General features: G+C 46.9%; 1 protein-coding gene across 2 annotated transcripts in view; it reads right to left on the reverse strand.

Annotated features, from left to right (window-relative positions):
• LOC143961187 (RING finger protein 11-like) overlaps window positions 1-16,803 on the reverse strand; it is a 30,568-nt gene that overhangs the window by 7,435 nt on the left and 6,330 nt on the right. For both annotated transcript variants that reach the window (XM_077470400.1, XM_077470401.1), the window contains exon 2: window positions 5,567-5,736. In XM_077470400.1, the coding sequence (XP_077326526.1) occupies window positions 5,567-5,736 (170 nt within the window). The remainder of the gene's footprint in view (window positions 1-5,566; window positions 5,737-16,803) is intronic.

A 16,803-nucleotide genomic window follows, 5' to 3' on the forward strand; every position in this document is an offset into this window, starting at 1 on the left:
CTTATGATAAATTTTCTTAGTGATAGCTTTTCTAGCATTCAATAGAGTAGACACCACTGGTCCCGAGATGCCACGGTCCTTTAACTCCCTGGCTTCAATAGCCATGCCGTCAAATTTAGAGACTGTAAATTGGGATGGAATATAGGACCTTGAGACAGTAGATCAGGGGAGATGTAGAAGAGTCCATTGCCCCTTTTATTGTCAGCCTCACAATCTCTGGGAACCAGGGCCTTCTGGGCCAGGCTGGTGCCACCCGAATGATTGGAATCCCCTCTCTCTGAATCCTGCACAACAGATGTGGAAGGAGAGGGATCGGAGGCTAAGCATAAAACAGCGAGTACTGGCTCCATGGAACTATCAGAGCATCTGCTCCAATTGCCAGAGGATCTCTTGTTTGAGACACAAACTGCTGTAGCTTGTTGTTGAACCTGGATGCCAGTAGGTCGACCTCTGGCCATCCCCAACGTTGGCAAATTTCCTGGAACACCTCTGGGTGTAGGGACCATTCCCCCGAGCAGATCTCCTGGCGGCTATGACAATGTGCCTTCCAGTTCTCTACTGCTGGGATATGGACTGCCGATATTATTGGCACATGTCCCTCTGCCCAGGCTAGTATGTAGTTCACCTCCTTCAGAGCTGAATGACTCCTGGTACCAACTTGGTGGTTTATATAGGCCACTGCCGTGGCATTGTCGGACTGAACCCCGATAGGGTAGTCCTGAAGCTCCACCTTCCAGGATCATAGGGCCAGACATACTGCACGTAATTCTAGGACATCGATGGGCAGGGTCTGCTCTGTCCCTGACCATTTCCCCTGGGCTGTGAGTCCGTCTAAGGTTGCTCCCCAGCCTGAGAGAGACTGGCATCTGTAGTCAGTACTCTCCAAGTTACCGGGAGAAAGGATTTTCCCTTTTCGCAGGTTCTGATCTTGCAACCACCAGTTTAGGCTTAAGCATGCCTGAGGAGATAAGCACATTGGATAATAAAGGGCTTTTCCTCTTCTGATCCAGGACAACAAGATGTCCTGTTGTAAAGGCCTGGATTGGAACTGGGCATAGGGCACTCTCGAAGGAGGATACCATCCTCCCTAGAACTCATACAAAGCCGAATGGAGGCTTGTCTGGTGCCCCTCATCTGACCCTGATCCTTCAGAGCACAGATCCTTACGGATGGCAAGAATACCCTTGCCTGGGCCGTGTTTAGAACCAGACCTAAATATTTTAGACTTTGAGCTGGTCTTAAGGCTAACCTTTTGGCATTTATGATCCAGCCTAAGCTTTTCAAATACCTCCCTGTTTATATTATGCTCTGTTCTAGAGCCTGTACTGAGTGATACTGAGGGCTTGGTGCTGGGTTTAGAAGAATTTTGGACCCAGGGCTTTTTCTGGCCCTGGCCTTGTGGCTTGCCCCTTGCCCTAGCGCCCTGTTGGTGGTGGAACTGCCCTGACACAGAAGCATTTGAGGAAGCAGTCCCTGGGTTTTTAAACGAGGGACATTTGGTGCGTTTCTTCACAGGAAGAACAGAACTCTTCCCTCTGGACATCTTTTGGATATATTTGTCCAAGTGATCACCGCATAAATGTTCCCCATGAAATGGGAAACCTGCCAATAACTTTTTACAAGGAAGCTTGGCTGACCAGTTCTTAAAGCGGGAGTCCGCCTTTTTTTTTAAAAGCCAGCAGCTACAAATACTGCAGCTGCTGACTTTTAAAATAATGACACTTACCCGCCCAGTGCGCCCACGATATCGGCACCCGAAGCCGATCTCTCGATCATCTCTCGAGTGCTGCCGCCACCATCTTGGGTATGGGAATCAGGAAGTGGAGCCTTGCGGCTTCATTTCCCGGTTCCCTACTGCGCATGCGCGAGTCGCGCTGCGCAATAAGGATGGTCCCCGCTGTCTCTGGGATCCGTGTGTTTCCCAGCAGGCAGCGGGGGACCTTCGGAAAGGGGCGTAGCTTCTGCAGAATCTACGCCGGAAGTGGGTGCAGATACCTGTACTGTACAGGTACCTGCACCCCCCTCCACCCTGAAAGGTGCCAATTGTGGCGCCGGAGGGGGGGAGGGTTCCAATAAGCGAAAGCTCCACTTTAGGGTGGACCTCCGCTTTAAGCCATAAAAGTCTGCACCTATGTACAGACAAGAGAGCCAGACGAGAAACCTCCTGTATTGAATCCTTTAAAGCATCAACAGCAAAACACAGCGCTCGAGGAATATCTGTCTTACTTTCAGGCAGCTCATCCTCCTGGTTAGGCCTATCGGACCATTTGACTTGATCCTTTACAGACTGGCAAATACCAATTGCTGCAACAGCTGGCTGAATGGCTGAGCTGGCCAAAGAAAAGGAAGACTTTAATAACTCCAATTTCTTGTCAACTGGGTCTTTCAAGCCCTGTCAGTTATCTATGTTATCCAAGTTAAGTTCTTGTTTAAGGAAGAGACTGCTGCATCTATGGCTGGCATGCTCCATTTTTTAACAAACTTTTCATCCATGGGATATAAAAAGGGAAAACCTTTTAAGAGGCAAAGAAGCCCTGTCAGGATGTTCCTGATAAGCCTACACTGCCTGTTCCAACAGGGGGTGTAGCAGGAAAGTCTGTGTGACCTGAAAAGGTCTTAGATCAGGGGGGCTCTGTCCCCTCTACAAGAGGCAAATTAAAGGCAAAACAAACCATTTGATCAGAGTCAGGATCAAAAGCCTCTGCGACTCAGAGGCAGACATCGAGTGGATATCTTCTTGTCCAGTTTGCTCGGAAGCAGTCTCATCTGCCGGACACTCCACCGAATCCTGAGATTAAAGCTCTTCGCCATCCTTAACCCATTCCTGCACCAGATGAAGAGACTCCGGGGAGGGGGATCTGTCACGCTTCCTGCCACCCTGTGGGATGGAGGCAATCGTGTGCTCTAACCTGGGTAGGGCTGAGGACAGTTCATCCTTAGTGATAAAGGGTGAAACAGCAGCCTTGACTATAGGCACGATACCAGATAGGTGCAATGGCTCAGATTGCCCGGGAGCCTCTGGTCTTTCAGGGGATACAACACTAGGGATATAACTAGGTTCATCAGGAACTACTGATGGCATAGGTGTGCCCTTCCCTGTGGTGTTAGTCCCACTACACTTGTTTTTTCTTTATTTGCTATCTTTTCTCCCCACAAAAGTGGAGTTACCCTTTAAGACTGGTAGCACTTTTTCCTTTCCTTGGTGTAAGCAGCTAGCAGAGCTCATGCTACTGAAAGCAGATTACTCTGAATAATGCTATTAGATAACCCAAAGACCCATGTCCCTCCAGCAATCCTGTTGCCGGAGGCAGCTTGCCAGTGATGGGATTGCTAAAAAAGGGAGCCTATTACTATGGCCTCATTGGCCATTGCATCAAAGTTTCAATTCTTCATTGCTGTCAGCCGAGATCCTGAAAGTTTTGGCATGGAAGTGATGCCATAAAAGCACGTGATTGCTTGTGTTAGTAGGGATGCACCGATATATTGGCCGCTGACAATTATCGGCCAAAAATAGTTATCCTATTTACCCAGCGTTTTGCAGATAGAAAAAAAAATAAAATAAAAAGGTGCCAATAATGGCTGCTGAAAAAGATTGGTCGAAAAGGTGACGAGAATGGCCGAAAACAAATTCATATTCATTTAAAAGGGGTTGTAAATTGTATTTATTTTTTTAAACATGTCATATTTACCTCCTCTGTGTAAGGGTTTTGCACAGAGCGGCCCTGATCCTCCTCCTGGGGTCCCACAGCGGCGCTTCTGGCTCCTCCCCGCATCGAGTGCCCCTACGGAGAGCCGCATTCCATGGGGGCACTCGTGCGGGCTCGCTCCCGAGTCGGTTAAGTGTATCCTCAATTTTTCAGTTTCGGTCGAGAATTTTCATTTCAGTGCACCACTACTTAGAGATCCTGTTAAGCGAACTGCCACAAGCAAACGGATCTCTAGTGTAACATGGCCCTAGGGGTTCATATAGTGTGGAGTAGATTTACAAGTGCATAAGAGTGCGGGTGATGTGCATTAAATGGATGATTAAAGTGTATGTGTGGGACAAATCTGTTGCAGTAGATCTCTGCAATTCATGAACATTTCTCCATATTTTTAAAACCACTGAAAATACAGAAAAAAAAAAATATGTTCATCCTGCCAGAAATCCACTAAGCTCCTAATTTCCTGTAGTGAGCTAAGAGTGCTGCTTTTCTGCACAGAAATCATCCAGGCTACAGAACACCACCCCCGCCCCCTGTTATGTAGGTGAGGAAGGCAGGGTGTGTTCTGTAGCTCAGGAGGAAAAACTCAAGCAGAGCTGAAAACACAACCCAGGGCTTAAAGTGGTTGTAAAGGCACAAGGTTTTTCACCTTCATGCATTCTATGCATAAAAAGGTAAAAAAAAAAAAAAAATACAAAAAAAAAAAAGCTTCTGTGTGCAGCAGCCCCCCCCCAAGGCTCCATGCACACTGAAGCTCCTAAACTGCAGTTTTTGGGAGTTATTTTTTAACAGCCCATGAACTCCCCTCTATGTTATCCTATGTGTCCATGCACACTTGGACGTTTATCAACAGTTGAGTTTATGGACTGTTTGAACCCCCCAGGAATCGCATTCAGGAGCTGTTTTTTATTACCACAAAAAACGCATAAATGCTGATGAATGGCGAAGAACGCTCAAAAACGTGGCCCACCAGCATTTAATGTTTTCGATCCATTGAAATAAAAAAAAAAAAAAAAATGTAAAAATGTAAAAAATAAAAATAAAACATTGAACGACTCACTGCAAAGCTACTGCCATTTTTAGAACATTATTTTAACGTCCAGTGTGCATGGAGCTTTATACTTACCCAAGCCCCCCTCTCAATCCAGCGATGTCCACGAGAGAGCCTTGCCTCTTCGGGGACTCGCATTTCTGATTGGCTTTGGGCGGGAGCCATTGGCTGCTGTCAATCACAACCAGAGAGCCAATCAGGAGATTGAGGGGGTGGGGCCGAGCCGCAGCACTGTGTGTGAATGGACAGAAGCGCACCTGCTTGGGTGCCCCCAGAGCAAGCTGCTTGCTGCTGGGGCACCCGGCAGGAGGGATGAACCAGGAGCGCCGGCAGGGGACCCGAGAAGAGAAGGATCCGGGCTGCTCTGTGAAAAATCATTACACAGAGCAGGCAAGTATAACATGTTTGTTAATTAAAAAAACAAAAAAACACAAGGCTTTCATATCGCTTTAAATACAGTACTGTCAGTTCACTACAGCAAGTTAAGAGCACACTGAATTTTTGGAAGGTCAACAAGCATTTTTCTGCATTGACAGTTATACTGCTATGATGACTGTATAGGAGGTATAGTGGCTGTTAAACATACAATACATGGGGAAACGTGCATGAATATGTTTTTCTTTTTTTTCCAGCAGGTGACCATCATCAGGATATGCACCAACACAACCAGCCTGTGTATTACAACGAAACCAAGCTAGATTGCTTCAGTATTAAAGCAACCAAAACAATGCAAATACTGGGATTCCTTATACAGGGATAACTCTCATGAAGAGATAATGATAACATGCGATCCTGTCCTTATAACACTAACTCTTTCAGCTTCTTCTCCGAGGGCTCAGATCCAGAGTCATATCTGCCTTTCGGTAAATGCTGAATTAGGCCCATCCTCTGCGCAATCCACACTTGTTCCTCCTCAGTCAGCTGGGTAGCTAGACGGGTCTGGCTGGGTGTGGGATGGTAAACAGGCACCGGCTCCCGTTCCTGAAAAAAAAAAAAAAAGCAGGACAAAGAATTCAGAACAAGATGGTGGGAACTCCTCTAAAGCATGCAGTACTTCTATTCTGCCACAAGAGTGTAATGCTGCATGACAGGTACACAAAAAAAAAACCTCAGCTTTTCTTTATTATTATTATTATGCAGGTTTTATATAGTGCCAACAGTTTGCACAGAGCTTTACAACATGAGGGCAGACGTTACAGCTACATTACAATTTGGTACAAGAGGAATCAGAGGGCCCTGCTCGTTAGAGCTTACAATCTAAAAAGGAAGGGTCAATGGATACAAAAGGTAATAGCAGCGGAGGGAGGAGCTGACGGAGGAAGTAAAACAGTGTTAGTTAGAATCAGGATAGGCTTCTTTGAAGAGAAGGGTTTTTCACGGATCGCTTAAAGATGGATTGATTAGGGGACAGTCGGACAGATTGGGGTAGGGAGTTCCAAAGGATGGGAGAAGCTCTGGAGAAATCCTGGGCACGAGCATGGGAGGAGGTGACAAGGGAGCTAGAGATGACTGAACAGAGCGGCTTGGTTGGTCTTTTGGGACTAGATTAGTGCTGTAGTTGGGAGCAGAGTTATGGATGGCTTTGTAAATTGTTAGTCCTTTGAATTTTATTTGTAGGGCGAGTGGAAGCCAGTGGAGGGATTGGCCGAGAGGGGTGGAGGACACTGAATGGCTGGTAAGGTGGATGAGTCTGGCAGCAGCATTGATTATGGACTGAAGAGGGGATAGTCTATGTAAAGGTAATCCAATGAGGAGGGAGTTGCAATAGTCGAGGCGAGAGATAACCAGGGAGTGAATTAGAAGCTTGGTGGTGTCATTAGTTAAAAAGCGGCGTATTCTGGAAATGTTGTGGAGGCGGCATGACTTGGACAGGGATTGTATGTGGGCCTGAAAAGGACAGTTCAGAGTCTAAGGTTACCCCTAGCGCCCTGGCATGTGGGGACGGACTGATAGATGTGCCATTGATCTGAAACTCGTCGCCCCTGGCGCAACAAAAACAGGCATATTTGACTCTATACGATCATATGGCTTAACGTAAAACCGTGTGCAAGAGCCCTAACTCTACAGCTCTCAGCTCACCCTCTAAACTGCGACTCAGCAGATCCCCTCCCTCCTGCTCCTACTTCCAGCAGTGACTCAGCAGCCTTATCAGCCTCTAATGTAAATATAGAGAGGTTTTGAGAGGGTATAGCAATGGGTCCTGAGACTATGATACGAACAACTTGCTTCACATTGCCTGCAACTATATAATGGATCAACTGGAAGGATCAACAGGTTCTGGCAGGAGGAAATGCAGTGTCTGCGTTCGGATCTGTACACCCATGCGTTACATTTTGACATGCAACAGTATCTGTGCATCTGCATCCACTTCAATGGGCTGCCTGCATGCAGCTCGGAGTTGGATGCAGATGCAGCAAAAAGCAGCTCAGCACAAAGGATGGGTCTCAGCTCTTCTATGAATGAGCTCTAATGTTACATGGGGCATCAAAAACACAATGTAAATGCTACAGACACTGCCTAGAATCAATCAGCTTCAACGTTTTATTGTCAAAGCTTAACCACTTACCTAATGGGCACTTATACCTCCTTTCTGTCAAGGACAATTTTCAGCTTTCAGCACTGTCGCAGTTAGAATGACAATTGCATGGTCATGCTACACTGTACACAAAAAACATTTTAAAAAAAAATCCACACTAATAGAGGTGGTATTTATTCACCAAATGTGAAAAAATAAATAAAAAATCTTTCAGAATTTGTTAATTTTGCAAACAGGAAATGTTTCTCTTTCACTGATCTGTGTGGATGATGCTGCACTGATGGGCACTGATGAGGAGGCACCGATTGACACTGCACTGATCATCAGTGCCCTGATTAACAGTGTACATGTCCCTTTTAAAGAGGAAGTAAACCCTGATGAGTTTACTTCCTCTTTCATTCCCTGCAAAGGTAAAGCATAATGCGATGCATTGTAGTCCATTACGTGTCACTTACCTGACACAGGAGCCAGCGATGTCACCGCTGTCCCCTGTAGTCCAGCGCATCCATCTTCTCGGTGGGTCTTCGCTGCCCCACCGCTGTCATTTGGTGAAGCCGCGATGACATCACTCATGCGCGGCATATTGACGGTGCTGCGCTCAGTGCGCCTGCGCGCCGTAGACAGCAGTGCCTGTCTTTCGGCAAATATCTCCTAAACCGTGTAGGTTTAGGAGATATTTCTTGGACCTACAGGTAAGCCTTAATCTAGGCTTACCTGTAGGTCAAAGTGTGTTGTAAGAGGCCGGTTATCGTCTCTCTTCTCCCATCCTCACGCTGTCAGAGTGAGGAGAGGAGTGCTGATAACAGGCATCTGTTTACCTCCGTGATCAGCTGTGATTACCACCTGATCAGCTGTGTCCAAAGAGCTGCCAATTGTCTCTTTACCTAAAGCGGATATCAGCCCATGCCCCCACAGTCGGCACAAACACCGGAAGCCATGCTGTAGCTTTCATTTGGCTAAAACACGGTCGGAAAGTGGTTAATTTAACAAGCTAAAGTTAGAAGCTGATTGGCTACCATGCAGAAGTGCACCAGAATTTGCACTCAGGTTTTAGTAAATCAACCCCATTACCTCATATGTGTCATTTTTATTAATAGTCCTGTACTAAAAATATTATGGAGGCTGTCATTGTTAAAAACATTATATATCCCTCTCTCTCTCTCTCTCTCACACACACACACACACACACACACACACACACAGTGCCTCGAAAAAGTATTCATACAGCTTGACATTTTCCACATGTTGTCACGTTACAGCCAAAAAAACGTAAATGTATTTTATGTGATCGACCAACAGAAAGTGGCACATCATTGTGAAGTGGAAGGAAAACAATTCTTTTGCTTCCCCCATGATTCAGAATCCAGAAACATCAGTACAGTACTGGATGAAAGATGCAAGGGTCTGTCAGGAGTCCAGAAACTCATTGACCTTTTATACACACACTAATTACAAGCAAACAGATCACAGGTGAGGATAATTACCTTTAATAGCCATTCAAACCCCTTTGTGTCAACTTGTGTGCATGTTATCAGGACAAAATCACCAGGGTATGTAAACTTTTGATCAGAGTCATTTGGGTGGTTTCTGTTGTTGTTATGATTTAAAGAGAGTAAACACAGTTGATTGATATTAAATGGCTTCAGCCAAACACTTAGGCTCCATGCACACTGGAGCTCATAAACTGCAGTTTATTGGAGTTTGGGCGTTTTTTGTAAAAGCCCATAAACTCCACTCTATGTTAGCCTATGTGTCCATGCACACATGGACGTTTTTCAGCTTTAATGAGCAGTGGAGTTTATGGGCTTTTTTCTGAACGCCAGAAATTTGCGTTCAAAGTGCCGTTTTTCACCGCCGAAAAACGCTGATAAACGCTCATAAACGCTTATAAACGCTCATAAACGCGCGTTAATTAGTGTTCGGCATTCTATTTCTTCAATGCATTGTGGGAGTTTGGAATGTACTGTGGGATTTTTGGAGTGTCCTCTGTGTATTTTTATTGAAAACGCCCATAAACGCTAACGCTAATAAACGCTCATAAACGCTCAAACGCTAGTACAAAACGCTGTTAAAAGCAAGTTTTTCAACCAGCGTTTTCTGCCAGCAATCTGGCGTCCAGAAAAAGCTTTTTTTGAGCTTCAGTGTGCATGGAGCCTTAGGCTCGGTTCACACAGGGGCGACACGACTTCAGGACGATTTTGTGAGGCAACTTGGAGACGACTTGAACACGACTTAGACACAACCTGGGGCGACTTACAACACAACTTTAAGTCGCCCCAGGCCAGGCGACTTTTGCCGTGGCCAATCAGAGAATGAGCTCTGAAGAGGGAACTCCACGCCAAATTTATGAAAAAAATTTGGCGTGGGTTCCCCCCTCCGAGAGCATACCAGGCCCTTAGGTCTAGTATGGATTCCAAGGGGAACCCCTTACGCCGAAAAAACGGCGTGGGGGTCCCCCCCAGATCCTTATCCGAGCACACTACCCGGCCGGCCAGGAAAGGGGGTGGGGACGAGGGGGCGGCCCCCCCCTCCTGAGCCGTACCAGGCCACGTGCCCTCAACATGGGGGGTGCCCTTGGGGAGGGGGGGGCGTGCGGCCCCCCCACCCCAAAGCACCTTGTCCCCATGTTGATGAGGACAAGGGCCTCTTCCCAACAACCCTGGCCGTTGGTTGTCGGGGTCTGCGGGCGGGGGGCTTATCGGAATCCGGGAGCCCCCTTTAATAAGGGGGCCCCCGGATACCGGCCCCCCACCCTATGTGAATGAGTATGGGGTACAATGTACCCCTACCCATTCACCTGTAAAATAAAGTACAAAAAAAAACACCACACAAGATAAAATCGTTTATTGCACAGCTCCGGGGGTCTTCCGTCTTCGGGGGTCTTCTCGCCGGACTCCTCCGCTATCTTCTGCTAGCTCTTTTGCTAGCGCAGGAGCCCGGCTTTCTTCCTCGCCGCCGGCCTCTTCTTCCGACTTTGGGGGTCTTGTCCCCCCCTTCAGTTCTTCTGCCGGGCCACCGAGCCTTCTTATAGCTCTTTTACAGGCGGTGGCCCGGTCTTCTGTCGCCGCCGCCTTCCGTTCTTCTTCTCCTCCTCCTTCCCCTGGAGATGTTGACTCGACGCTCTCTGCGGCTGCAATGCCAGGGACGCGCTGCGCGGGGACTTATATAGGGACAAGGGGCGGGGTCATTGGTTGATGTCACATGGGTTGATGTCACATGGTGACCCCGGCCCGTTCGATGTCACAGTCCCGGAGGATGCTGGGACTGTCGCCATGTGACATCAACCCATGTCACATCAACCGATGACCCCACCCCTTGTCCCTATATAAGTCGCCGTGCAGCGCATCCCTGGCATTGCGGCCACAGAGAGCGTTGAGTCAACATCTCCAGGAGAAGAAGAAGAACGGAAGGCGGCGGCGGCGATAGAAGACCGGGCCACCACCTGTAAAAGAGCTATAAGAAGGCGCGGTGGCCCGGCAGAAGAACCGAAGAGGGGGACAAGACCCCCGAAGTCGGAAAAAGAGGCCGGCGGCGAGGAAGAAAGCCGGGCTCCTCCGCTAGCAAAAGAGCTAGCAGAAGATAGCGGAGGAGTCCGGCGAGAAGACCCCCGCAGATGGTAGACCCCCGGAGTTGTGCAATAAACCATTTTATCTTGTGTGTTGTGTTTTTTTTTGTACTTTATTTTACAGGTGAATGGGTAGGGGTACATTGTACCCCATACTCATTCACATAGGGTGGGGGGCCGTAATCCGGGGGCCCCCGGATTCCGATAAGCCCCCCGCCCGCAGACCCCGACAACCAACGGCCAGGGTTGTCGGGAAGAGGCCCTTGTCCTCATCAACATGGGGACAAGGCGCTTTGGGGTGGGGGGGGCCACACGCTCCCCCCTCCCCAAGGCACCCCCCATGTTGAGGGCACACGGCCTGGTACGGCTCAGGAAGGGGGGGGGCGCCCGTTTGTCCCCACCCCCCTTCCTGGTCGGCTGGGTAGCGTGCTCGAATAAGGGTCTGGTGTGGATCTGGGGGGGGACCCCCACGCCGTTTTTTCGGCGTAGGGGGTTACCCTTGGAATCCATACCAGACTTAAGGGCCTGGTATGCTCTCCGAGGGGGAACCCACGCCAATTTTTTTTCATAAATTTGGCGTGGAGTTCCCCCTTCAGAGCTAATAATTCTGTCAAAGTCGCCTCCGTATAGAGACTTGGAGGTGACCTCCATTGAAATCAATGGGTACAAGTCGCCTACAAGTCGGATTGAAGTAGTACAGGAACTTCTTTTGAAGTCAGAGCGACTTCAGTAGTGTGCATTAAGACGGCTCTCATTCACTTACATTGATTTTTAAATGTTGTCCGACCTGAGGCGACTAGGGGCGACCTCAAGTCGGACCTGAGTCGCCCCTGTGCGAACCGAGCCTAACAATGAGTGAAAGAAACATTTTTCGGTTTTCATATTCTCTGGCTGTACAGACTGAAGATTTGTGAAGAATCGAGACAATGAAATGTAACACAAAAGAGTAAATTTGAGACTTTGGCTATGGACAGCTCTCAGGTCTAACAGCATCTCTCTGGGAAAGACCAAGGCCTGACCTCAGCCCCAATGAAATGCTGTGCAACCCGATAAGAGCCCCTGATCCTGGGAACGTCAACAAACTGGAACCATTACATTTAATTGAGGTTAGTGTGCAGTAACACTCTGGATCATGTGATTATAACCTAAATTTTGAAATCACAATGCAGCAGCCACAAAAAAATAAAAATAAAATATATATACTAAAAACAAATATTAAAATCACTCAACTGAGCTCCTTAACATTGCAGCATTGCTCTTGTCATATAATCAAAGATCGGAGATCACTCCCCGATTCCTGTCATCACTTTCTGATGCCCTCAGTGACGTGATCTCCAGCGGTTTCTGGAAGTGACGTGTGCGTTTCACGGACAGCTTGAATCAGGAAGTAGGATTGGACCGCTGACATCTATAGATGCTCCTTTACTACTAACCAGCTAATGGGCGATTCATGCACTGGCACTCTGATCGCTTGAGTCTATGTATTTTCTTATACGTATATATTGTAAGGGGCTGTTTGGGAATTAAAATGTGGATTGACAGAATTACGCTATGTGGCCAAATTGTTCTCTTTACATGGATCCCTGCATGATACATCGGTAAATACGGTGGGAGTTCATTCAGAACGGTGGAGATTCAGTTTATGATTTTATGCGCATTATCTCTGCATATGTGGTGAGTGCATTCCCAAAGGGGAGATCATCTCACGTGGTGGATTTTTTCCGGTGGAAGGCGCTTCTTCACGATTAATCACTACCTATGACATCAATGAATCGCATAATTTCCATGTATGAACATTATATTGAAGCTTGTCAACTTCGATTATATGACAAGAGCGCTGCTGCAATGTTATAAGGAACTTGAGTTGGAGTGATTTTAATATTATTTTTAGTAAATAGTATACAAGAGTTTGTAGACCGGGAGCAAAATTTATATATATATATATATATATATATATATATATATATGATGTAAGTATAAAAAGAATGGTATATAGGAGGTGTATATGTGGGGAGTGGTGTGTGTGTATATATAGTGCAGGGCTCCTGAAGAGCGCGTGCTACGTTTTGTAAATTTAGTTTTTCCTAAGACCATAGTTGGGTCTTGGGGTTAATTTCAGTCAATTGTGGTCTTGGCATCAGTTTGGCTGGACTGTACTATGTTCTGCCTGGTCATAGGTGTGGGTATCACCTTTGACAGGCATTGGAATGCAGTCTGGTTAGAAGCATTGGGTACCAATCTCTCTCCCTGAGCCAATCAGCGGGTGAGTTGTCTCGCTGTGTATTCCAGGAGAGGGTACTTAAGGTGCTGAAGTCACGTGGTTCTGGGTTCCGTTCCAGAAGTATGTTCTGACTCCATGGTCCTGGTCCTCCTGACCAGCCCCCAGAGGCCCTCATGGCCTGGGGTGCGGATCCATCCGTTTCCGAGTCTCGGGACTGGCTAGTCTGAGGCACAGTAACTGGAAGGAGGATTTCAAGGTGGTCCGGTGCCGTCTCAGGTTTGGAGAGGCCCAGCAACTCAAAACTCAAAGGGACTCTTCAGAAGAGGGCCATGCACGAGGCTGGCTGCTGGGTAAGAGCTGGAAGCTGAGCTGTAAAGACACCAAGTAAATCCACATTCTTATGGTATCGCCGGACCGGCTGCAAGATACTCATACTGTAAGAAAGTTCCTAATTTCATCCTTCGGTTACACCTAAGTTTCTGAGCTAATTTAAAGTTCTACAATCAAGTCTGTGGCAGAGACTTTTCTAAGCTTAAATCACCTGTCGACTGCTAAATCCACAAACAGGGATTTATCCGGAAGTTGAAGTATCCAGTTGCGAGTGGCTATTCCTCGGATAACCTAGAGAGACATTTCAAGTGTCAGCAGTTCCAAAAAGTACCTGAGCTTTCCTACCCATACCCTCTCTTCCCGACTGAGAGACTGTGTTTTCTTCCACATTTCGTGCAAATAAAAATTCCTAAAAGGGATTCAAGTGTCGGTCTCTGCAGTTTATTGGGCCATCAACCTCGGAAACCCCTAGACAAGAATGAGGTGAAGGTGGTAAGCGGTAAGCCCAACAAAACCAGCCGCTCCTTTCGGGGGTCAGTGCTACACACATATTATATATATATGGATCGTTGTATATATAGAGGTGTGTATACAGGGATCGGTATATATAGAGGGAGCGGTATATACAGAGGTGTGTGTGTATATACGGGGAGCGGTGTATATAGAGGTGTGTGTGTGTATATATACAGGGAGCGGTGTATATAGAGGTGTGTGTGTGTGTGTGTGTGTGTCTACGGGGAGCGGTGTATATAGAGGTGTGTGTGTGTGTGTGTATACGGGGAGCGGTGTATATAGAGGTGTGTGTGTGTGTATACGGGGGAGCGGTGTATATAGGAGGTGTGTGTGTGTGTATACGGGGGAGCGGTGTATATAGGAGGTGTGTGTATACGGGGGAGCGGTGTATATAGAGGTGTGTGTGTGTATACGGAGAGCGGTGTATATAGAGGTATGTGTGTGTATACGGAGAGCGGTGTATATAGAGGTGTGTGTGTGTGTGTGTGTGTGTGTGTGTGTGTGTGTATATACGGGGAGCGGTGTACAGTGGTGTGAAAAAGTGTTTGCCCCCTTCCTCATTTCCCGTTCCTTTGCATGTTTGTCACACTTAAGTGTTTCGGAACATCAAACCAATTTAAACAATAGTCAAGGACAACACAAGTAAACACAAAATGCAATTTGTAAATGAAGGTGTTTATTATTAAAGGTGAAAAAAAAATCCAAACCATCATGGCCCTGTGTGAAAAAGTGATTGCCCCCCTTGTTAAAACATACTATAACTGTGGTTGTCCACACCTGAGTTCAATTTCTCTAGCCACACCCAGGCCTGATTATTGCCACACCTGTTCACAATCAAGGCATCACTTAAATAGGAGCTGCTTGACACAGTAAGGTCCACCAGAAGATCCTTAAAAGCTACACATCATGCCGAGACCCAAAGAAATTCAGGAACAATTGAGAAAGAAAGTAATTGAGATCTATCAGTCTGGAAAGGGTTATAAAGCCATTTCCAAAGCTTTGGGAATCCAGCGAACCACAGTGAGAGCCATTATCCACAAATGGCGAAGACATGGAACAGTGGTGAACCTTCCCAGGAGTGGCCGGCCGCCCAAAATTACCCCAAGAGCGCAGCGACGACTCATCCAAGAGGTCACAAAAGACCCCACAACAACGTCCAAGGAACTGCAGGCCTCACTTGCCTCAGTTAAGGTCAGCGTTCATGCCTCCACCATCAGGAAAAGACTGGGCAAAAATGGCCTGCATGGCAGAGTTCCAAGGAGAAAACCACTGCTGAGAAAAAAGAACATCAAAGCTCGTCTCAATTTCTCCACAACACATCTTGATGATCCCCAAGACTTTTGGGACAACATTCTGTGGACCGATGAGACAAAAGTGGAACTCTTTGGAAGGTGTGTGTCCAAGTATATCTGGCGTAGAAGGAACACTTATTAACATTATACCAACAGTAAAATATGGTGGTGGTAGTGTGATGGTCTGGGGCTGTTTTGCTGCTTCAGGACCTGGAAGACTTGCCGTGATAAAAGGAACTATGAATTCTGCTGTCTACCAAGAGATCCTGAAGGAGAATGTCCGACCATCTGTTCGTGTACTCAAGCTGAAACGAACTTGGGTTCTGCAGCAGGACAATGATCCTAAACACACCAGCAAGTCCACCACCGAATGGCTGAAGAAAAACCAAATGAAGACTTTGGAGTGGCCTAGCCAAAGTCCTGACCTGAATCCTATTGAGATGTTGTGGTATGACCTTACAAAGGCCGTTCATGCTCGAAAACCCTCTAATGTAACTGAATTAGGACAATTCTGCAAAGATGAGTGGGCCAAAATTCCTCCAGGACGCTGTAAAAGCCTCATTGCAAATGCTTGGTTGCAGTTGTTGCTGCTAAGGGTGGCCCAACCAGTTATTAGGTTTAGGGGGCAATCACTTTTTCACACAGGGCCATGATGGTTTGGATTTTTTTTCACCTTTAATAATAAACACCTTCATTTACAAATTGCATTTTGTGTTTACTTGTGTTGTCCTTGACTATTGTTTAAATTGGTTTGATGTTCCGAAACACTTAAGTGTGACAAACATGCAAAGGAACAGGAAATGAGGAAGGGGGCAAACACTTTTTCACACCACTGTATATAGAGGTGTGTGTGTGTGTATACGGAGAGCGGTGTATATAGAGGTGTGTGTGTGTGTGTGTGTGTGTGTGTGTACGGGGAGCGGTGTATATAGAGGTGTGTGTGTGTGTGTGTGTGTGTGTGTGTACGGGGAGCGGTGTATATAGAGGTGTGTGTGTGTGTGTGTATATATATATACACGGGGAGCGGTGTGTATATATATATATATATAGGTGTGTGTATACGGGGAGCAGTGTATATATATATATATATATATAGGTGTGTGTATACGGGGAGCGGTGTATATATATATATATATAGAGGTGTGTGTATACGGGAGCGGTGTAATATATATATATATATATATATAGAGGTGTGTGTGTATACGGGGAGCGGTGTATATAGGTGTGTGTGTGTGTGTGTGTATACGGGGAGCGGTGTATAGAGGTGTGTGTGTGTGTGTGTGTGTGTATACGGGGAGCGGTGTATATAGAGGTGTGTGTGTGTGTGTGTATACGGGGAGCGGTGTATATAGAGGTGTGTGTGTATACGGGGAGCGGTGTATATAGAGGTGTGTGTGTGTGTATATACGGGGAGCGGTGTATATAGAGGTGTGTGTGTGTGTGTGTATACGGGGAGCGGTGTATATAGAGGTGTGTGTGTATACGGGGAGCGGTGTATATAGAGGTGTGTGTGTATACGGGGAGCGGTGTATATAGAGGTGTGTGTGTGTGTGTGTGTGTGTGTATACGGGGAGCGGTGTATATAGAGGTG

The sequence above is a fragment of the Lithobates pipiens genome, unplaced genomic scaffold (assembly GCF_037356315.1).
Source record: "Lithobates pipiens isolate NorthernLeopardFrog02 unplaced genomic scaffold, aLitPip1_a1.2 Scaffold_8, whole genome shotgun sequence".
NCBI classification, from domain to species: domain Eukaryota; kingdom Metazoa; phylum Chordata; class Amphibia; order Anura; family Ranidae; genus Lithobates; species Lithobates pipiens.